Raw genomic sequence first — 25,039 nt, 5'->3', positions numbered from 1 at the left:
CTGGAGTTCTTATATCCCGTTGTCCAATGTCCTCACAATAGCACGGTTACTGTGTTGGCATGATTAGCAGAAGACTGCTGGAGGAAGATCTATGGAAACGGATGCTGTGACCCGTTGTCCTCTCTATATTATGGTAATTGTCGCTGATGGAATATCCAATTTAGCAGACAGAGTGTCCAATTGGGTGGAATATATTGTGGACCAAAGACGAAGGGATGGCTGGTAGTTCTCCTAGGCACCGCGTTTTGCAGTATTTCTCCACTTTTTAGAGGTGATAAGGTTGGTACAGCCCGGGTAGTATTGATACCCCTCTTTAATTAATGATCTTTCTTCGACACTGTGCTTTGTAAACTCCAATATGGCTGGTCCAAAAAATGGGAGTCTCATAAATGCAGACTTAATAACAGCTATTGATATGTATATTCCATGAAGCGCAAGGGATCGGGCAGCGGACCTCACAGTAATGCAGACTCCAATCAATATCTGTCTGTATACAACATCCATATAGTAGATCCGCTCACATGCCCCCTTCCAACAGGTACACAGAGAGCATCATTTTTAAAATTCATAAATTACATAAGTTCATAATTACTTAAATTTAAAATCTTAGTTTTATGGCTTTCCCTCTCTTTTTCATCAGGGGTCACCCACTTGTTCTTCCATCTCTCTCTTTTTTAAAACTTAATTTTGTTGACTGATTTTAGTTTTACCTCCTCTACATCCTATTTTTTTTTTTTACTATCTTTATATTTCAGGGGGTTGTCTGCCTCGGTGTTGAGGGGTAGTTTGGTCCAAAAAGCATTGCTCTTCATTTACTCTTCTCTGAGTAAAGAAATGTGTACCTTCAAGACCAAGCTGGGAGCTGCATTCAGCTGTCACCATTGGGTGGCCACCTCTGCATTTCCAACCTACGTGGCTGAGGCCACTGATCATGATTGCCGTTACAACAAAGTGGTAATTATATCACACCATCTATACCAGTGGTAGCCAACCCTAGCCCTCGAGAGCTACCAACAGTTCACATTTTCCAGACAAACAAGCTGCTGCACAGCTGCACTCATTAATCATTGACACATTTTAAAAGATACACAGATGGAGCTAATTAGCTCACTTGTGATTCTGTGAGGAGACCTGCAAAACATGCACTGTTGGTAGCTCTCGAGGACTAGGGTTGGCTACCCCAGATCTATACTAACCCATAACTCATTGTTGCAATATTGCACTGACTTTTCCCATCTACTAACAAACAAATCTATCAACAACCTATGCCATCTAATGGGACTAACCACATGCATCACCTAATTCATTAAACCTTCATTGTAAGGACTTCCATTCCGCTTGGTGGGAAGCACCTCTGGATTGCCTATTAATAAGGCCAAAATGCTTAAAATGTGTGCTGATTAATGATTTCTGTTTTTTATTGATGTTTTCTATTATATATTTTTTATGTTTATTTAACAAATTATCCTGAGTTCATATTAAATTAATTTATATTTTGGTGCAGTGTCTGTTGTCTGTTATATGTTTCTCTCATATGTGGCCACATTTCACTGCAGCCTGAATAAATATCATATGTATGCATAGAAATAAAGATATGTCCTTGGTAAGGTGCACCTCAAAGAAGATTTTAACAACAAATTAACCTTTATTAGTTCATTTCTAAAAGGCTGCAAAAATTATTAAAAACAACACAAAACGTACATGGATGGGGTTTCACACTTATTAAAAACTGTGGTGGCAGGCAGATATATAGCTATACAGATGTGGATTGTTTGACTGATTGCACTGTGTGTAGGCTACCTAGATCTGTGCAGGCTTTGCAGATCTTTGTTATCCCGCACTGGCTGCCTACAGATCTTTATTATGAGGTGCCTAATAGAAGTGGGTTCAATGGCCTCTTGTAACTTCTGGTTGGATCATCTAGTGTTACGGCTGCAAAGATCTGTGCGATTAGTTGCAGATCTGCAATATTCCACAACAATCGCTGCCAGTCCTCATGTTAGGGTACCGTACTGGAGTGGGTACAAAACCTCTTATCACTCCTTAATGTCCCCGCAACCCATTATATGGCTGTGCAGGTGACAGACAAACAAAGTTGTACTGCTGTCTTATCTGGCGCTGGCACAATAATGAGAGGTTGTGCTCCGTCAAAAGGCAGTCCCTCCTACGTGCTTCTGGGTGTCCCTCAGTTTAAATACAGGGGGGTATTTTTGCCCAGAGAGGGAATGTACTTCCTAGAGTGTCTGAGAAAGGTATCTCACTCTAGGTATACAGGTAGCGCACAGCTATGAACGGGTAGGAGCCTTTAAAAAGGCTTCAGGAACATCGCACTAGTCAAACACACAATCAATCAAAATACATTGTAAGAAAAATAGGTACTTATGTAGTATCTGGGCGTCCGATTTAGAAATCGGATCGGATCGCATCGCATGCGACCAAATCGTATGCGATGCGATGGTCAAGATTTTTCCATAGGATTCAATGTTAAAATGGTCTGAGTCCATTTTAACATAGAATTCAATGGGAAAAAGGGGTCCTTTTCCTTTCCCCACTATCCAAGTGGGCATGGAGTTGGATATAAACCTGTGGCGAGCGTAGCGAGCCACCGAGCCCGAAGCGTGGCGAGCCCCGCGAGGGGACACAGAATACTTTTTAAGAAATATGCGTCCGCTCGCCACGCTTCGGGCTCGGTGGCTCGCCACGCTATATAAAATCAACTTTATGCCCACTTGGATAGTGGGGAAATGAACAGGACCTTCTTAACATTGAATCCTATGCAAAATCACATCGCATCGCATCGCATCTGATTGTATGCCTTAAGGTAAGGCATACAATCACAAAATCGGACGCCCAGATACTACATAAGTACCGAAAAATTATAAATGTGTAGCTATCTGCCTGAGCACCGCTAGCCGGCACGCGCTTCGCAGATCAGCTTCCTCAGAATGTTCAGTTGCCACTGAGGTAGGCCCTGTGAAATGCAACTTAAATGCATACACCTGTGAATTGCTGATAGATGCTGTGTCCACTTCTGACTGCATACATTTGTCTACAGTTCTGAATAAGACACATATTTAGTCATTTTAACATAACAGTAATTCCATTTTGCCTAGTGATATGATGTCCCTCTCAGTATACAGTAGCCTTGCCAGAAGCAAAGATGTATAAGGAATAATAACAATCCTTGGAGAGAGATAATGTGGACAGAGATAAAGTATTAACCAGTCACTCTTAACTGACATTTCACATGCTGTGTTTAAAACAATGACAGCAGCTGATTGGTTGGTACTTTCTCTAATGGTGTGTACACAATTTAGACTATATTACAATTAATACAATTTAGACAACTATCTGCATACAATTTAGAGACTATATAGTGCAGATCTGCACTATATAATCTATGCAGCCTAGACTTTCTGGCTGAGATACGGGAGCGCGCATCGGGATCTGAAGATGAGATTTGACTATATAGTCAAAATCACATGCACATAGTACAAGTGTGTACACACACACCATAAGACTGAAAGTCATATATGTAATAACCAACAACCTGACAAAGTTTTCTTTAATTATTATCCTAACTTGTATTACAGAACTGATTATACCATAATATTTTAAGGGAAACATTTAACTAAAATTAAAGAAAAACAAAGTAATGATGTAAAATGTTCAGATTTAATTACTAAATTAATAAAGTTAAACAGTTTTCCATGAAAAAATGTAAAGAAATGATAACAGGAACTTAGTTAAGACTTTAAATTGATAACACAATGTAAAAAGCAAATGGAAAGGACTTTTGCTCGTTAAACAAAATGAATCTACTGTAAGAATGGTACAAAAACACTGGTTTTGTGCATTCCCCATGAAATGTATAGTGCATAGTAATTCCATTGGAGAACGTCTAAGACAAGTAGAAATAAGTTTCCTTATTAGCATTGAAAAGACGCATTTTACATTGGTAAATAATACATAGAAAAGATGAACTATCTGCTTACCTACTCCTGGGTGGTCATAACATCTGCACTGATTACACAGCTGTGTAATCCAAGTGAACAATATAGAGTTAAATGTTTATCAGAAAGAAAAACTATTAGGTAGCTATTTTGACAAAGATGGATTTTTGAAGACGTCACATTCAGATTTTAAATCTGATTTATGCATAAACTGACTCATACATATTATTAGTTTAGACAGTATAGATATCAGTACTTTTAGGGGAACAAAAGTTATTTAAAAATAAGATAATGCTTACTGATTTACACCTGCATTATATTTCATCAGTGGAATTTGCCCATTTACAATTATACTAGTTACTAGTTTGTCAAAAAGGCGGAACAACATAACAGCTCTGGCGGCTGTGCACAGCCAAACGGAGCAACACTTAAATTGTGAAAGATCAGACGCCATCTAGTGGCCACCAGTGCACACAACACTTGGATTCCCCCCATAGAGGTTAGGAGCAGTGCTATCCTTCTATTATGTAGGATGGCAAATAAAAGTGACCATTTAGTGCAAGTCTTTAAAGTATGCAATCAAAATCAATGAGTAAATTCATGGTCAGTCTTCAAAAGAAGGTGCGATGCATATTCTGAATGATACAAATTTGTTGGCCCTGGGTGACTTTCTTTATCTTTTATCCTTCTTTAAGTACAATTTCAAGATGTCACTTGTGTGAGTGTTGATTTTGCAGGCCCAGGCTGAAGCCGTCAACATTTTCTACCAGCATGTATAGACGTATGTACAAGAGGAACTGCAGGTCGGTATGTATGTACAGCCTTCATTATTCATTATTATAGGTAGAAAAAGCAAACAAAAAGAATTCATCTACATTTTAAATAAAATTGTTTTATAAGTATAGGAGGGCACTTCTGAAAATTAATACTCAAGTAGAATCTAATGAAAACTGGTTAAAATCGCATGGATTCTGCTTTTAAAAAAAACGTAATATCTGTATTATCGGGAATTGGCACAGAGTTAATATTTACAATGAACAGAGGTTTTGCAGTTTACATAACATCAATACAATGCATTATCAAAGTCTTTGCTTGAGACGATTTAGGTTTTTCTTTCCCCCCATTCTTTATTGTTTTCAAAAGAGGACATTCAGATTATTATAGTAAGTGGCCATGGGGGAAAAAAAGTTTCCTTGAAGTTCTGAGCTTCACACCTACGTGCAACCCACATTGGAAGATACAGGTCCTTGTAAAAGGCAGTCATCAAACTGGAAGCAAATTCTAGGATTTGAACCTGGCAATGGCTTCATACAGGCAGAACTTTACAGGTTGTCTCCAGGCTGATACTGGGGTTCAGTGGCAGTGAAGTAGTCTTCCAGGAAACCTTGAAGATACTCAAAAGTAGGGCGTTCTTCTGGGTCTTTTTTCCAGCAGTTAAGCATAAGCTCATGCAGAGAATTTGGACAGTCCTGCGGGCAGGGCATCCTGTAGCCACGTTCTACTTGTTCCAATACCTCTCGATTATTCATACCTGAGACAAATGAGAACATATTAAATAACAATTTCAGTGATATACTGTACACGTGCAGCTTCAGTGACACAAAGAAGCATAGTGAACCATTTACAAATACACGCAACTTATCCAACTCTCCCCCTTTAAGAAAGGAAGTGGTTTACATCTTTATCCATATCCATAATATTAGCAGCAATAAATTAGGGAAAAACAAGGACAAATCACAAATAATACAAGTTTCACTGAATCCTTCCATAGCACTTTTGCATACTTGGAGAAATCTATGAAAATTGTGTAGGAATATTTTAATATTGATGTTTTCATCTCCATTCGTCAAGTACCACCAAAGAGACATGTTTTGTGGATCTCTTTAATCATGCACAGGTTAAATACTCTATGTTGCTGGGTCAGGAATTATCCCATCTTCTCCCACAGACAGAAATACTTAACCCTTTGCAGTCCAATTTTTTTTTGCAATTCAAACGGCCTGGTTTAAATTAATTGTAATTTTTTATTCAATGGTCTACATTGAATGTTGAATGATGTTAATGTTCTTAATTTAAAGTGGCTCATAATTGGATCTGCTACTAGTGCTAGGGCTATTGAGCCTGACTAGATGTTGGACCTGAAAGGGTTAATATCTTATACATGACCTGTTGGGAAAACTAGAAGGTTTACATTGAGAACCATTGTAAACGTTTATATTTAGCCAATCACAGGATCCCGTGCATCCCACGATTGAAAAAATGCCCCAGGATTGGCATTCCTATTACTAACATCAACCTTTTAGGTGCTTTTGCTGTCCTAAGTGATGGAGCAGCATGGATGGTGTAATGGTTAGCATTACTGCCTCACAGCACTGAGGTCATGGGTTTGATTCCCACCATGGCCATAACTTTGCAGAGTTTGTATATTCTCCCCATGCTTGCATCCAGGCTTGCATGGGTTCCCTTCGGGTACTCAAGTTTCCTCCCGCACTCCAAAAATATACAGGTAGGTTAATTGGCTCTCAACAAAATTACCCCTAGAATGAATGTGTGTGCGTGTACATATGGTAGATTGTAAGCTCCACTGGGGCAGGGACCGATGTGAATGTTCAAATATTCTCTGTAAAGAGCTGCGTAATATGTGTGCGCTATATAAATAACTGGTAATAAAGAAATAAATAATAACTCAGGCCTGTCTACCAGGATGGAGAGAGAGGGCAGATCATGGTGATCAGTGATTTGATTTTCCATCTGTCCTGATTGACATTTCATTGCTCCATGTGAATTGCTGACCAGATTGTTAATCTAGTCCCACACAGAAGCAACCAGTGGCTAAAAAGTGATCCTCCTGTAAGCGGTAAGGTATGGTTTGGCAATGATTCCTTGTCAGTGACTACTGTAATGGAGCGCATTGACAACCATTTGCTCAGCCTGAGACAGAATCTGTACTAGTTTGGACATTTTTATCTGAGTCAAACGATTTAGAAACCTTTCCCCACATGCTCAGATAATCTCCTGTCAAGCTGAAACATATACGTGTTCTGCTAGCAGCTCTGTTACAAGGTAAATCACATACATTAAAAAAATAATGTTGCTCAGATTCCCATTAAGCATTGTGCAATGCAATAAAAATCTATGGAGGCTTTCAGAAGGTCTGGGGCCATGATACAGCCTGAGTGGGCCACTGTCACTAAGTCACTTGCTGCATGTTATCTGAACACTTAGCTGAACATTTGTGATGTTATAGGATGTATTTGGCATCCAGACAATCAGTATCCATAGCGATAGGGTACCAACGGTCACAATCCCAAATGTACAGAAGTATCAGAGGGAAGAATAGGGTTAGGCTGCGGTGTGAGGAGAAAGGTCACAGTTAGACTTCGGGAAGGTAGGGATAGGCAGTGGAAGGAATAGGGGTTTGACAGGTGTAGCCAATTCCAGCCCTCGGGAGCTACTAACAGTTCATGTTTTCCAGCCAATCTACCAGATGCACAGGTGCACTCAATAATCACTGACACATTTTAAAAGATCCACAGGTGGAGCTAATTACTTCACTTGTGATTCTGTGAGGAGACATGGAAACCGTTAGATGTTGGTAGCTCTTGAGAACTGTAGTTGGCTACCCCTGGGTTAGGCGATGGGAGGAGAGAGTTAGGCTGCTGAAGGGGATCGTTAGGCTGCTGTAGAGAGGGAGGGGGGGGGGGTATGGTTAGCTTGCTTACAAAAATGTGTTGGGATTCTTACTGTCAAGATACTGTACCCAACCCATACCTACCAACATGACTCAATGCAGGAGGGACAAAATGCTCTGTTCCTGGACTTTCCTCTTAATTTAGGATTACCATCACCTGATTGTAACAAGTTAATTGATAAGAAAGGTGCTTCAACACAGGTGATGGCAATCATACATTCAGAGGGAAGTCCAGGGATAGAGCATTCTGTCCCTCCTGGAGAGGGTCATGTTGGGAGGTGTGCCCAACCCAATGTGACAAAACTGCATGTTCCAAACAATATGCTTTCTACAGCAGTGCACAAATATGTAGTATAGAGAATACAGAACAGCTATCACAAAATGCAGAAAACCATTACATACAGTAATTTTCATTAAAAGAATGGTTTATACATTTCAGTGAAACTAATGCACAGTATGGCCAGCTACTAAACGGTCTTAAGGTGGCCATACACTTATTTCCATTATAGAGCTTTTACAGACAATTACGACCCAGCGGGCTAATAAATCCTGTGAACAGTGTATGTGTTTTACATCCAGATCTGATCCTTGGTTGAGTGTGCATCGGATCGGATCTGGAGATCGCCATGGCTGCCACAAGATCTGTGACAGTCAATGGAATCACACACTATACATCCTATGCAACAATGTATTGTATATGGAGCAGCTACCAACCATTAGCCGAGGTACCGCATGCGAGGCTGCATACAATACCTTGGTAGAGTGTATGGGGCCTTTACGCTATGACAAATAAGGATTTAGTAGTAGTCCGCAAACTGACTGGCTTGTATTACTGGTAAAATTCCCTTGCTGGGTGAGGCGATGTCTCCGGTGCTCAGAGCGGCGTCTCAGGTGCTTAGGGGCGGCGTGACAGGTGCCCGGCAAGCTGCGGTGTTCACAGCTTACTGAGCAAACCTGAATTAGGGCCAACACTATTAGAATTTGCTCCTTGCTTGCGGTTTACATTGTATTGTAGAAGAAAATATCAGGCTTGTGCTCATACAGGCTGTGCATTTGTTACCAAATTAAATCAATGATTACAGTATACTGTACGTATGGGCACACTTACCTGGATAGGGAACTCTTCCTTTTGTTACAAGTTCTGTCAGTAAAATACCAAAAGACCACACATCTGACTTTATTGTGAACCTTCCATAGAGTGCCGCCTCAGGGGCTGTCCATTTTATGGGAAACTTTGCACCTATGAATAATACATCATCGTCATATAGGACAGTGTATTACTTGTACTGTACATTACCGCTGTGATTTATGATTGTTATAATACAGCCGGCCCATCCAATGAACAACACAGTGGGGTTGATTTACTAAGATGGGAGTTCTATTGAAGATAGGATGTTGCTAAGCACAACCAATCAGATTTGATCTATTATCTTCTAAAAGCTGTAAAATCAATAAAAAGTAGATTCTGACTGATTGCTATGGGCAACAACCCATCTTCAATAGAACACCAGTCTTAGTAAATAAATCTGTGTGCATTTTATATGTTGAAATAAGTATATTATCCAAATTATACTAGAATACAGGAATAAACACACATAATATTATATTTATATATAACAAGAAACAAACAATACTGGATTACATTATGTAACACATTACATTTTTTTGTCCTTGCAGTGCAAGAAATTCCCAAAACTGCTCGCTCAAATGGAGGCAGCTGCTTGGACCAACTCTATCACAAGGCTTCCTGGGCAATCACATGGCTGCATATTACTTGCTGTTTGTCAAGAGTACTTGATGTTCATCTTGAGAAATTCCAGGAGAACACGGGGAGCTTGACAAGTGAGATTATTCCTCTACCTGTCTCACTTTTTTCCTGACTTTAACATGTGGGCCAACACCTGCTGTGGAACTACTTTGAAGGTATCTTGAGAAAGGTGCAGGTTGGGATCAAAACCTCAATATCTTTCCTTGTCAATGATATATGAAGGAAGGGTTTGGCACTCCAAATAACTTCAATAGCTGTGGCCGGTGCCTTCACAGTAGAAACATACATACAACAATGGTGCAGCACTTGTAGCTCCTATAATGTACAGCGCAGGATATGCCAATTCAGTATCAACGTTTTAATTTTTAATCAATTGAGCAAAATTTTAAAGATTGATACTGAATTGGCGTATCATGTGCTGTACATTATTGGAGCTATTGTTGTAATATATATATATATATATATATTTGAGAAAGCTGCCTTGATTAGTTCTTATGATCCCTAAACCCCTGATGAAGTCCTATTAAGGGACGAAACGTGTTGGGTAACTTCTGCTGTTTGAAATGTTTCAATGAAAACCATAAAGATCTGGACCAATTGTTACCACTGTGTGGATTAAGAGACTTTTATAATACATCTTTGGAATTATTTGGACTCTTATTCTATGTACTAGTGAATTGTATTAAGGCTGAACTGATCTAATTGAGAAGATCATTATTAGGGGGCGCCAACTCACGATTGTGCTCCATACATATATATATAGACATATATATAGACATGTATCCCCAATATTCCAATTCGCGCTATGCCTCTTTACAGATTGTTTTGGTGATAACCTAATTAACAATTATGTATAAGGCAGCCTCACCACTAAGTTCCCCGAGGGGTAGGGAACAACCACAGACCAATGTTTTTACCCAATAGTGGTATGGCGCCAAATTAAATTATAAATGTCCAAATACACTTATTTTAAGATCCACATCCAGTGAAGTAAGTCGGAGTTGTTTAGTTCCAAAATTTCTTTTATTCAACTTCACGGGGTAGTATTGATACAAACGCTTGTAGAAAATCCCAACGCGTTTCGTCTCATAGAGACTTCATCAGGGGGAATGCAACGGTCTTTTAATCAATGCCTGTGAAATAAACAGACCATATTCTTCTTTATAAGATGTCTCCTGGACTTTATTTCCAGGATACGGTGATCTTTAGACCCTTATTAGGATAATGCCATTTAATAATGTAATTGATTAATAATGTGCCAGTCTTATGTGGCCTATAATGTGACAGGTCCTAGTATTTCTGTCAGCCTCTTCTGTTGACGTTTTTAAAAAGTTTTTCTATTTAAACCTAAAAAGCGGATGACCCTCCTTCATCCAGTAGTATAAAAAATATATAGATCTCCAGTGGGACTTCTAGTATGCTCAAGAGGCCAGCAGAAATATATATAGACATATATATAAAAACTCATCTCTTCAGGCAAGCTTATCAAATTCCAGAACAGTCATAGAACCTTGCGTTCTGGTGGAATCGATGCAATAAAGAATACAGTATATATCCTTATGTATCAATGCCTATTTCCCTATAGATAGTAAGCTTGCGAGCAGGGCCCTCCTACATTTTAACTGTCTGTAAATACCCTGTTTTGTTGTATCACTGTCTGCTATTGTAAAGCGCAACGGAATATGCTGCGCTATATAAGAAACTGTTAATAAATAAATAAATAAAAATATATATAAATATATATAGTGATAACAAACAGGCGTCACTCTGGGTCTTTTATGCAGAAAAACATGAGTTTACTTCGTGTTAACCGTCTATGCCGTTTCGGGATTACTCCCTTCATCAGGGAGTAATCCCGAAACGGCGTAGACCGTTAACACGAAGTACACTCACGTTTTTCTGCAAAAAAGACCCGGAGTGACGCCTGTTTATTCTCACTATATACTGGTGGAGCTTCCACCTAGGAGGGCACCTGGGCACTGTAACATATGAGAGCGGGGAGTGCCAGACATTCTTTTGCTATATTTATATCGGTATGATGACTGTTCTCTGGAGGGGATATGCTCTGCTATACTCGCTAGCACCTGATTGTTAAGTAGCTATCCCTTTCTTTTAATTTGATTGCTTTAAGTATATATTTTCTTCTATATGCCTTGTTTCAATAAATTGTGCACTTTTTGATTAAGATGTTTCTGGCTTCCTATGATACTTGTATGTATTATAACATTATATGAGCTACAGCACTATACCTTATACTGAGTTAGTGCGTGCAACCTGGTTTCAATATAAATAAATATATATAAGTGAATAGATGAAGCGGCACTCAAGGACTTAGTGAATTAAGAAGAAGGTTCCTGATGACGGTTTGTGAGGAAACTGAAACGTAGTATACTACTCAAATAAAGAACCTTCTTTATTCACTAAGGCCAGGTACACACCAGAACGATCCTGATTGTTAGTAGATTGTTAGCAGATTGTGTGATTTTTGCACGATCTGTTGGAGCACACAATCTGCTAACAATCTGCTAACAATCTGCATCCAATCTGATCCCAATCCGATCTGAGTCTGTATCCAGTTGAATGGATCTTTTACAGATCCTCACTGCAGCAGGTAGGATCTGTAAAACGACCAAACGACAGCGGGGACGCGCATCGGATTGGAATCAGATCGGAATTGGACTTAAACATGCCCAATCTACATACAATCTGCATCCAATCGGTCGGAATTGGATCCAGATTGATGGAATTGAGCCCTAATCGTTCTGGTGTGTACCCCCCCTTAGTCCTTGAGTGCCGCTTCATCTATTCACTTCTACACATTAGCTGCAGAAGGTAACGGGCAAATAAACTTTTAGAAGCGAGAGTGCCGGATGTCAGGACTGCCATTTATGTCTTGTTTGGTCTGCGGTACCTCTGGTTACACAGAGGTGCTCCTGTTGTTATGTCCAGCTTGCAGTACCTCTGTGTGGCCAGAGGTGCTGCTGTCATTGTTTGGTCTGCAGTGCCTCTGGTTTGCCAGAGGTGCTGCTGTTATATTCACCTTGCAGTACCTCTGTGTTCAGGGCAAGTTTTAGCTTTCTCAGCCGTGTCTGTATGGCTGTAGCTTGCCTGTGACATGTGAACAGATACCTGTACCTGATACCTGTTCCTGATCCTGCTAATACAGTGTTTCAACCACCATCCTGCCTCCATTGTCTTTTACTCCAGCAAGTATATTTCAATTAGTCTTGCAGTCCACTGGGACTCCTAACACCGGATCTACAATATTCTCTCTCTCTCTCTCTATGATTCTGTCCAATCTGACAGGTTGGAATTAAAATCTGGTAATTACTGGGAGCAAATGACAATAGACAGTTTGCTCTCAAATATGGAAAACAAACAATAATTGTAATTCAAACAAATTAGTTAAATCGTTTTCATTTAACCAATTTATACAAATTACTGTTTTTGTCCAAATTCCAACTTCTGGGAGCAAATGATTGATTGTAGTTTGTTCCCAGGCATTACCAGATTTTCATTCCAACTAGCCAGATTGGAAATATACTATTATAGTGCCACCGCTGCTGTGAGAGATCCTCAAAATATCCGCTAAAAATGCCAGTGTTTTTTTTTGGGTGCAATATTTAACTAAACTTCAATGAAATGACTTGGCTGTATTTGTATTTATTTATACTAAAAGAACAGTCGCAGTGAGCGATGCTGGCATCTTTAGCGCATATTTTGAGAACACTTTATTTGGAGAACTCTCCTAAAATGAATGATTTCTCTGACTCACAGAATGAATTTAAAATACGCTGCTTATGGATGGTAAAGTAAAAGTAAATTGGGATCAATTATATTGAGCCAATCTCAAGTAGTTTAATTGCAGATACATACATTGACATTTAGTTTATATTATAGTATGCTATATTATAAAATTAATATTCACAACTCTGATTCATTTTTTTAAATTATGCAATGACCAGTTGGTTATTGTTTATATTGTGTTCTATTTAGAAAAAAAATATATATTTAATCCACATATCTTAAATACAGATGCAGGACAGGGCCAGTGGCATGAAAACAGTGCCACAGTGGCAGGGAGGCACTGAGTAAGTGTGGGCGTCGGGGTTTTGCGGGGGCTGTCGCTGCACCGCTGCCGGGACCTGCAGATCTACTTGTCGGCGGTCCCAAAGCTCCTACTGCTGCTAATGAAAAATGGCCCTCACAAAATGTCTGCCCCCTTATAGCAGACAGTTTTTGAGGATGCTAGAGGAGGCTGTTAGGGGCAGTCATTTTGTATGGGGCAACAGGAGGGGTGAGGCAGGGTTGGGGGGTCTTTACTGGGGAAATTTTCTGGCGGGGAGGCGCACCTTTTGTGGTTATGACACTGGACAGAGCAATTCACTTTTTCTTATATGCAGTTGTTGGTATTTCTTGGAGGATATACAGAAGTCTATTTAACAGTTCTGAAGTTTTGTACCTATTTATTTTATTATATAATATAATAAAAATTGGCTTATTGAGTGGCGCTATCAGATCTAAGTATTCCTGCCCATGGTCTATTTCTTCTATTCACAGCTATGTCTTCAGATATCAGACCTATGAGATTACCATCTCTCCCCATCCTAGCACCACTTCCCCCTCCGCAGGCTCTATGTGGTGAGAAATATGAATTCCCAACAAAGGATTACACTAAGCTCTCATATATATAGTATGGTCTTCTGACCCTGTGTATGCTCAGCTGCATCAGAACAGTGTATTTGCCTTAATTACTGCTTCATTCAATGAATGATGCTTACTCTTCATAAGATGTCTGAAACAAGTCATAATAATATATCCATGAAAGAAGCAAATGCTACAGTACATACTGTGTACTGTGCCTCTGGTGCATATACATATATCCTGCAGACAGACATGCACAGATGCCAAGTACTGCAAACAGATGGCTGCACATCAACAAGTTGGGTCATACAGTACCCCTCCATATGGTGTGATTTTAAGCACTTGTTATATGATTTAACATACTGTTCTCTATACTAAGGTATACATTCTGCAGTCCTCCTGCTTTTTATCTAGCCTCAATAAGCTAAAATATCAATGCCTCTTAAACAAACATCATGCTTAAAAGCAAGTACCAACCGCTATACCAGGGGTTCCCAATCTTTTTTTAATCACGGCACCCTAGAGTATCAGAATTTTTGTACGGCACCCCTAGGCCCCCCAAAAATATATAACATTAAGTAGATTGTGTTTATATGTGCTTCTTATGGTCAGTTAGGTGGTAAAGGGCAGGATTTGCTTCTGATTGTACACATATTTTATGATTGGCAGCCACCAGCACTGGTTTTGGCCATAAATAATTGATCATAAATAATTTGAATTGGTCCTGGACCACCAACCCACGGCACCCCTGCAAGTGTCCCGAGGCACCCCAGGGAGCCACGGCACACAGTTTGGGAACCACTGCGCTATACTGTATGGTAAATATGAACTTTAAACTGCTGGGCAGAGAAACGATTGCCACCGGTCAAGATATTGGGAGCCAACAGCTAGACAGGAATGGGTAAATTTACTAAGATGGGAGTGCTATTGAAGATCGAATCTTATTGGTTGCTATGGGCAACAGCCTATGTATTATCTTCTGGAAGGTGCTAAATAAATAAAAAGTATAATCTGATTGGGTGCTATGAACAACATCCCATCTTTAATAGAACTCTCATCTTAGTAAATTTACCATGAAGAGTCTGCGTTCACAACCCCACACTGCAATGTGTCTGAATTGATAAACACCAATCTCCTGCTTTTAGTGAATCTGCCCAATGGTGTTGTGGTTTATTATATAATAAAAATATATATATATTTTGTTTTTCTGCTGCAAGCAAAATAACTGTAGGAAGTTAATAAGAATCTCTTATCCTTTCTCTCCTGTACATTTCAATAATTATTTTGAAGCGAGTTTCTCTTCTCATGATCCTATGGCTGACAGACAGATAGATAAGGTGTCGTCAAGAACGTAGGACTGCTCAGGGCTGTACAATGTGTCAAGTAATCAAAGGCACCAACTCAGACAAGATGCAGAACACAGCAGGAGGACCCTTGTGCAAGAGCTACAACCACTTCTTCATACACTTCATCATAGCTCCAGTCTGATACTTTATAACATCTGCCAATTTCATGTCTACTTCAAAGCTCTTCTAAGCATTTTGATGATCAGATATATAAGTAACTGGTTGCTTAATAAATTCAGGTCTATGGATTTTCTGCACTTCAAACATATGTCTAATTTTTCTGTCTTTGCGAAGGGATTGCTTTTTAACCTTATAACCATAAACAGTACACACTTGTGTTCATGTGCCAGCAATCCTGTTTATAAAAACACAGAAGGAGCACCATAGAACAATGAATAAATGAAAGGCATTTGCTTTGTATCCAGTATTCATGTTGAGCTGCTGTGCTAGTAGATTGTTTCTTTACATAACATGCTGTGATTGATGAGAATCAGCTTACCTTGCCTTGCTGTGTATTCGTTGTCTTCAATTAACCTGGCAAGACCAAAATCTGCAATTTTGCAAATTAGGCCATTTCCAACCAATATATTTGCAGACCTCAGATCTCTGTGTATGTAATTCATTCGTTCAATATAAGCCATGCCAGCAGCAACCTATGAAATCATGGAAATAAAATCAGTGTATACTGTAATGCCTTTCCGATGCCTTGTATGTGACCCTATTTATTAAATGAGGCATGTTACTTGTTACCTGGGCAGCCATATCCACTAGGTTTGGCAATTTCAGGGCGCGGCCTTCTCCATCTTTCAGAAACTCCAGCAAGCTCCCTGCAAGACAAGCACAGAGGACTTTTTACTGGCCTGCATATGTAGGGCTTTATGGAAAGGTGGAGGAATTAGCACTGTAAGCAGGAAGGGTGCACATAGGACAAAGTGCTCATGGTATGAGCTCATGTGCCCAGCTGTACAACACTAGCATTATTACCAGATAGATGCAAATACGTGACCACAACTATACATATACTATACAACAACTATACAACATATACTGTACCCATCATTCTAATGATTTATATACTGTCAGCCGAAGAGGGGAGGAGTCACTATGCAATACAATGTAATAGGCTCCCAACCGAGTAAAGTGACAACAGTCCATTTTCGGGACGGCTGTGTAATGTCACATGCAGCCGCTGCAAAGAGAAAGGTGGTGTTGGTGCGCCTGCTGTGTATGCAGGGGGTCTACCCTTATTTTCTGGTTCTATGATGCAAGCACAATAAAATTGCGATCGTATTGCTGGGTATCACTTTGCATGCTGGACGGTCTTGCCTTGTGCTGGGAGGCCCCCGGAATGTACGGTAATAGCAAGCAGTTGCAGTGTTATTTTAGCAAAACTACAACTGATACCGAATGGGGTGCAAAGTTTGGAAAGAGTTAAAGTGCCAACCACTCAGCTCCTAACTGTCAATTTACAGCATAATACTTTCATTTGCTGGCATATAGTGCATGCATGGAGCCCTCCCAAATTGCTTTACCTCTGCCAAATACTATTATCTAGCAAAGGGCACAGAGGTGTAGGGAGGAGGCCTTGTGCTATAGATGTGACTGGGACATTAACCACTATGAAAGTATAGTGTGGGCATCAAATATGTTGTCATCAATCAGTAGCAGGTGCACAAATCCACCAGTGGAAGCCAGAAGGAAGAAATACAGCCATTAGTGACGGAAGATTTCTCCTGGGGACAAAAGTTTACTATGTAAAAGGCTGAAGGGTGGTCTCGCCAACCATAATAGTGGGGAAATAACTCCCTACGGTGGACTGAGCTGTGGTAATGAAAAGTGCATTAATTACAGCAAGAACACTTAGGGGTATATTTACTAAAGCTTCTACAAATGAAAAGAGGCAACCAATCAGCTTCTTTCTTTCATTTTCTAGGATGCAATAGAACAGTGGTACCCAACCCTGGTCCTCAAGTACCCCCAACAGTGCACGTTTTCCATGTCACCCAGCAGGTGCACAGATTGTTCAGGCACATTTTAAAAGATCCACAGGTAAAGCTAATTATTTCACTGATTCTGTGTGGAGACCTGCAGAACGTGCACTGTTGAGGGTACTTGAGGACCAGGGTTGGGAGCCACTGCAATAGAACATTGGTTCTAAAACTGTGGGTCCTGACCCCAAAGTGGGTCACCACCATCTCAGCATGGGGTAACAGACTATGTTGCTGACTGTTGATGACTCCACTAATCTCTCAGTCAGTGATCCAAGGAGTCTGAAAATTCACTTTGTCTGTTACAGTACTTCAGACATCTTGTATCATTTTTTTGCCTCTACAATGCTGCCATGCATGTGCGTCAGCTGACCACACGAGTGGCGATCATTCTGTGATAACTCATTGAGTCCTGTAATAAATTATTTGGTACTTGTTTCCTAGCAGGGCGCCCAGATTTCCTATGTACGCTAACGTAGTAAAATTGCATTGCACCGCATGAGATGCGTTCTCAGTAGTTAATATGGTAAAACATCACCACTCTCCACGTCACCCCGAAGCGTGGCGAGCGCAGCGGAACGCGTCCTCCGACCTTTTCATACCCCCACTATCCACGTCGGTGTGGAGTTGATTTTATATAGTGTTGCGAGCGCAGCGATCCACCGAGCCCGAGGCGTGCGGGACGCGGAATACATGTAAAGTAATCCGCGTGCTTCGGGCTCGGTGCGCTCGCCACACTATATAAAATCAACTCCACGTCGACGTGGATAGTGGGGGTATGAAAAGATCGGAGGACGCGTTCCTCACCACACTCACCACACTTCGGTGTGACGTGGAGAGTGGTGGTGTTTTACCATATGAACTACTGAGATCGCATCTCACATCACAAAAAAGGGCCATGCGATGCGAGAACTAAATTAACTACTTAGATCGCATCGCACATCGCATCGCAAGGCACAAAAAGCCATGCAATGTGCGATACGATTTCACTACGCAGAATAGCCCAGCAAATAGCTTAGTAGGCGCCCTTCTAGGAAACAAGTACCAATTTTTTTTTTTATTACATTTTTATTGAGTTTAAGCATGTAATACAAACAAAACATAAAAAATAATAATATAACAAAGGAAAATTAAAGAAGTTACATCGCTACAAGTATCAGCTGTAGTATACCGGGACAACCTGAAAATAGGTCACAGACTAGGCAAGAAATTAAAATCTGATAAGATTACTAACAATAATTAGCTATCAGATCCGGAAATGTGGCTAGGCGAGTCTAATACAGATAAGTCTGTAATTGTGTTACGGGTACATGGATGGCCTGCTTTTTCCATGTATTCCCTCCATCTGAACCATTTGATATAGATAGAAGATACCTTAGAGTAGTGTCTTTCAACCACTGTGCCGTGACACACTAGTGTGCCTTGAGCTGTTCTCAAGTGTGCCCCCAGATCTAGAGATGCCCAAACCAGTTTACAGCCACCACAGTTAGAGTGTTATTTACTGGTCTCTTCTTTTCATTTAAAGGGCCAATGTATTTTATTTTTGTTACCTGTGGGGACCAGTGTGATTGTTTTTTATATGGGGGCCAATAGGTTGGTTTTTTTCCTGTGGGGGCCAAAGTGTGCCTTGGCAATTTTAAAATCTTATTTAGTGTGCCGCAAGGTAAAAAGGTTGAAAATCACTGCCTTAGAGGAATAAACAACATCAGATGCCTCAAACAAGAAATGTTTATGTATGCTGTTTTCAATCATGTGTATGTTAGATATATCAGGGGACTTCCAAAATTGAGCGATAGAAGCATTAGCTGCTATCAAAATGTGACCGAGGAGGTACCTATCACCACTGGATAACACACCTGTATAGTAGTGGAAGAGGGCAACAAGAGGGTCCATCTGGATGGACTGGATGAGGAGAAAAATGTCTTTCCATAAGGGGTATAAAACCGGACAGAACCAGAAGATGTGCAAAATGTTTCCCACCGAACCACAACGTCTCCAACAAGGATACGGTAGACAAGAACTGATTAAGTCGGTCTGGGTTGAGGTATGCTCTATGGACCAATTTAAAGTACATCTCTGAATGGTTGATAAATTTTGAAATTTGGAAGCAGGTAGGGTTCCACACCTCATCCGAAAAAACATTTGGCAAATCCTTCTCCCACCGACATTGTGAAGGGAATTTTTTTTTTTTTTTAAAACATTCAGAAATCAAATATCTATACCAGCAAGAGATACTTCCTTTTGTGGCTGAGGGTTCAAAGAAAGAGAGTAGTAGCTTAGGCATTGAAAGTTGGACAGGGGGTTTGGGAAGGAAGCTACAAAGCCAATCAAATATATTCAATGCCGTGGGCGAGCGGTGACTGCGAGCAGGACTTTTTGCTCGCAGTCACCGCTCACCCTGTCAGTATTCAACTGACACCCCTCATTCGCAAATTCCCCCTCGCTCCGTTTGTTGAGCGAGGGGGAATTTGCGAATGTGCCTCCAAAAGCTGCGAGAGCCGAGGCTAATTACAGCGAGTTTGCTGCACTAGCCGCGGCTCCTGCAGTTTAGGGGAATCCTCGCAGTTCTGTGACTGCGAGGATTCCCCCGGAACGTTGCATAGTGCGAGCGGCCGGCGCGGGGGTTAAACTGCGAGGATCACTGGTTTTCTGTGATCCTCGCAGTTTAACCCCCTCGCCGGCCGCTCGCACCGGCATTGAATACTGCACAATGTCTAATCTGCAAATATTTGTAAAAGTCTTGTTTCAGGACTTGATATTGCGATTGAAGTTGGGAAAAGGGAACTACAATTCCATCAGCGAGAATATCATGTAAAACACTAAGCCTAGGGCAACCTAGGAGTCTACATTGAGATCAGGGATTAGGGTCGCAATGGTTTGCAAAGATAATTGCGGGGAGGGCAAAGAAATGTTGGCACTAGAGGAGACTAACTTGCGCCAGACAAGAAGAGTCATGTGGACAGCTTTACAGGTATTAATTGTAGATGTGATAGCAGCCGGGGGTAATCTAAGTAATTCGGGGAGATCGAAGGGATACAGAATAGCTCTGTCAATCGCCACCCATGGTTTAACATTGTCTTTTGAGAACCAATCCCTCGATTGGTTCAAAATACATGCTTTGTGATATTTTTCTAAATTTGGGTATGATAGGCCGCCGTCGTTTTTGGCATATGATAAAGTGGTTTTTGCTATTTTGGGTTTAGCACCTCTCCAAATATAAGAGGACAGCAATTTATCAAATTTGTTACAAACCACAGATGGGAAGGACCGAGGCATAGTACGAAAAAGATACATTAGCTTGGGTAAGAGTATCATTTTAGCTGCAGCTATTCGACCAACCCAAGACACCTCCTGCATCATCCATTCTTTTGTGAAGGTATCAAAAGCTCGTAACAGAGGGTCATAGTTGGAGTCCAAAATGTTGCAGTCTCTAGCTAAATTAATCCCCAGATATTTAATAGACTTATCTTTCCAAATATACCTATATTTGTCTTTGAAACGATATTTCACGCTGTCAAGCGGTAAAGCTTCAGTCTTGGTAGTGTTTAATTTGTAGTATGATATTTTAGAATAGGCATCGAGAATGTTATGTAGCTGGGTCCTGTAGTAAATTTTAATGACTGAGGAGGCCCAGAGCAAAATAGTTTTTAAAGCCCCTGCAATGGAGAACTGATAGACAGAATCGGACAGGTTGCTATGGGCAACATCTCCTCTTTTCATTTTTATAATCTTTAGTAAATGTACTCCTTCGTTTCAGATGTGAGCACAGTTGATTTGAATTATATAATGTAGTGTAAGTAAACTGATACAAGCAGCAGTTGTAAAGGTGCCCATACATGTTACAATTATAGTATACAATATTGTATACAATATCGCATCTCATCGTGTCTTGGTTTTTCGATGAGATGAGATCTAGTACAAACAGTATGTGCTGCACATACTTTTTGTACTAGATCTCATCTCATAGCAAAACCGAGAGGCGATGTTATGCGATATTGCATACCATATTGTATACAATAATTGTAAAGTGTATGGGCACCTTAAGTGCTATACCAGCTAGTTCTGTTCTTTAACAGGTACCACAATGTCCTGTAGCCACAGTGCTCCTGTATATATAAAATAAGAAAAAAATTCCAAAGTCCAATGTAATGTAGAGAGAGCTCAAAATATACATAACTCTGTAACAGTTATTAGAGTTGGTGAGAATTAATTTTTTTAAATAAGTTGACTGAACACACCAGGGATAGGTGAGTATATGTGTGTGTGTATTACAGCTATACTTTGTACAGTGTGTGTCCTGTTGGTACTTGTGTAGTTTTGGTACTTGTGTAGTTTAACGGCGCCATTGGTCCCAGATCGCTTTGCATGCGATGCAATTTACCACATCCCCACTATCCACTTCAGTGTGGCGAGTGCAGCATCCCGCGAGGGGATGCGGTACGCGTCCTCCCGTCCTGTTCATTACTATCCACGTCAGCGTGGAGCTGATTTTATAATGTGTGGGGAGCGCAGTGAGCCACAGAGCCCGAAGCGTGGTGAGCGGACGCGTAAAACGAGCCCGAATCGCAACGAGCGCAGTGAGCTCCGCGAGGGGACACAACTTATTTGACGTGTATTCTGCGGCCGCTCACCACACTTTGGGCTTGCTTTCCACTGCGCTCGCCACAATTCAGGCTCGCTGCACTCGTCACACTTTATAAAATCAACGCAGACATGGATAGTGGGGGTATGAACAGGTCAGGAAGAAGCTACCGCATCCTCTCGGGAGACTCGATGTGTTCATCACGCTTCCAGCTGACGTGGATAGTGGGGATGTGCTAAATAGCATTGCATGAAAATTGTATGCAAATCGCATGCGACTTGCATCCGATCCGATCAGGGGGCAGTGGCGCTGTGAAACTACACAAGTACCAAATTTTTGCATAAAAATTCAGGGAAACATGAAGTACCAGTGGGCTCTTTAGTGCCCCGCATGCTGGTATTTGCTGTTCTTCCAGTACTGGCATGTGGGAGAGGCTTGCTGGGATGTGTAGTCCCCCTGTAAAAAAACTGTTATTTTACAGCTTTCAAACTTAAATGCTATTAACTCAGAACCCATAGCCCTGGGTTTCTAGCTCACTAGTTAATGCTGTCAAGTGTGTTCTTGACTGTGGTATTACACCCCTGGGGCTCCCCAGTGCTGGTTCTAAAAATATGGGGGACCACTACTCATTTTGTTTCCTGTATTTTTCAAAGCCCAAAGCTGGTTCTTTAAATACAGGGGAACCTACACATTTTGCCTCTTGTATTTTTTAAACCAGGACGGCTCTAAGAGCCCGGGTTGGTTATGTGTTTGGGGTTGGAACCCATGCTGTTTATTTTTGCTTTTTAACAGATCTCACTGATCTGAGCATGCTCCTGTAAGATGCACCTAGCAAAAGCAGCTTCATTTTTAAGGAGCTTTTGGTAATGCTTTGGGCTCACCCCCTATTACATTGGCCGAGTTTTATGTCTTCCTTTGGAAAACATCTTGATGTAAGTTTGGCTATTGCAAGTTGTGAGTTCTACAAAGTTTAGCGCTAAACTTGCACCTTTTTTTAAACTTGCACCCAAAGTATCTAGAAACAGAGAGTAGAGGGACATTTTTCAAAATCCCTGAGCTTTTGAAATGTATTACATAACACTTTACAGATCTTCTACTGCCCCCATAAATGGTACTGCAATGACAATGAAATACCAATCTGATTTCATATAAGCATTATTAGAGGCTGTAATGAATAGCATGTTCCTTCCAAGCGCAGCATCTGCATCTGTAGGAAGAGCACATTATATGAGCACATTATATGGGCATGTTCCTTCCAAGCGCAGCATCTGCATCTGTAGGAAGAGCACATTATATAAGCACATTATATGGGCATGTTCCTTCCAAGCGCAGCATCTGCATCAAGAGCACATTATATGAGCACATTATATGGGCATGTTCCTTCCAAGCGCAGCATCTGCATCTGTAGGAAGAGCACATTATATGAGCACATAATATGGGCATGTTCCTTCCAAGCGCAGCATCTGCAGGAAGAGCACATTATATGGGCACAGCATTGTCACTACGCAGCAGTTCTGACCTTTGCTCATGTACTCAGTGACGATGTAGATGGGCTCCTCAGACACCACAGCATAGAGCTGCACCAATTTATCATGTTTCAGCTTTTTCATGATCTGAGCTTCTTCCAGGAAAGACTCTGGAGACATGGTGCCTGGTTTCAGAGTCTTTATTGCCACCTTGGTGTTTCCGTTCCATGTACCTGCAAATGGCAACATGCACATAAACATATATTAGTATACGCCTTTACAGCTGCATGTGGACACATGGTACTATCACAGCAAGATGTGGCATCATTTAGTGGCATCTTAAAGCAACATTCACTAAACTTCTACTGCAAACACCATGCAACAAATATTATTATATTTACAGGCATAGGATCTTTGATCTGGAATCCTGTAATCTAAAAAGTTCTGAGAATTTATAAGGAAATGTAACAAATTATCAGAGCAATAGGTAATTTTGAACCCTCCCAGCTCCAGTGAAGGACATTGAAACTGGATTGGAGGCCGTACTCTGAAAGGGAATCTGCACCTACTAATGAGGCTGGTGCAAGTTTTGATAGTAGCATCTAAAGACCCACAGTGCGATATTTGATGCTCAGTGCTCATTGGGGTGTCTCAATGCTTCCCTATTGTGGTGCACCAAGGAGACCTGTACTCTGTAAATGTGTCCCACTAATGCTGCTAAAACACACGAGTCCATAAAGGTCTTGTCAAATGTAGACTTGAGGCACTGAAAGGGTTACATGCGATTTAGGCATGGTGTTCCAAATCATGGACAATCTCTTATTCCAGAAATCCCCATACAAAACCTTCCAGATTATAGATCCCATCCATGTATTGATTATAAAAAAAAGCAGAGAAACAAAACACTGAAGTCACACACCCACAAGAGCACAATACTTTTATTGTGAAATGGTATTAAACTACTAGTACTAGTAAGTACAATAGTACACTCATAAGCGTGCGCAGGAGCTGACACGGGGGTGCTGATCAGGAAATCACCTCTGCCCTCTGTCCGGTCACGGATTATCTCCTACACACATTGCGCTGACATATTCTGCTTCCCAGGTACGCAGTTTATTTCCTGGAGGGGAAGGGGTGGGAGGAGAGTAGTCCATAATGAAGCAGAAGGGGGAAGTCCCAAAGCAGCACACTCGTGTCAGCTCCTATGCATGCCTATGAGCACATGGTGAAAGAGTACTACTCAATCTCTCCTGAGACCAGACATGTAGCTCTCTCACCCTGTGGTGCCAAATTCAACTCACCTAGCCGTAGGCAAAATTTGTTGTCGTAGGCTATGCTGACATCACAGCTGATTTAGTAAGCAACACTTACCAATTGGCTGGTCAATGTGTCTGTCTTAACGTCACAACTAGACGGGTATTTAAATTTGCCCACCCTGCTGTGATGTTAGTCCCTGCAGCCAGTATATGGGCAGTTGGAGGGGCACCTGTACACACAGCTGGACATGCCGATATATATCTGCCATGATGCACATCGGCTGTGCATCAGGGCCAACCCGATATGTCTATGAACCACATAGTTCACAGACATAATGCGATATA

At 40.9% G+C, this 25,039-nt stretch overlaps 1 protein-coding gene across 3 annotated transcripts in view; it reads right to left on the bottom strand.

The window, feature by feature from the left end:
* Positions 1-3,656: 3,656 nt before the first annotated feature.
* The window catches only part of FYN (FYN proto-oncogene, Src family tyrosine kinase), a 181,397-nt gene continuing 160,014 nt past the window's right edge, over positions 3,657-25,039 (bottom strand). For all 3 annotated transcript variants that reach the window (XM_083176886.1, XM_083176885.1, XM_083176884.1), the window contains 5 exons: positions 23,492-23,671; positions 16,153-16,229; positions 15,902-16,055; positions 8,753-8,884; positions 3,657-5,484 (listed from right to left, as the gene is read on the bottom strand). In XM_083176886.1, coding sequence (XP_083033012.1) covers positions 5,276-5,484; positions 8,753-8,884; positions 15,902-16,055; positions 16,153-16,229; positions 23,492-23,671 — 752 coding nt within the window. In that variant the 3' untranslated portion in view covers positions 3,657-5,275. The remainder of the gene's footprint in view (positions 5,485-8,752; positions 8,885-15,901; positions 16,056-16,152; positions 16,230-23,491; positions 23,672-25,039) is intronic.

This window comes from Crinia signifera, chromosome 3 (assembly GCF_055691185.1).
Source record: "Crinia signifera chromosome 3, ASM5569118v1, whole genome shotgun sequence".
Taxonomy (NCBI): Eukaryota; Metazoa; Chordata; class Amphibia; order Anura; family Myobatrachidae; genus Crinia; species Crinia signifera.
Note: the sequence above shows the minus strand (reverse complement) of the source record. Positions and strands in the feature narration are given on the sequence as shown.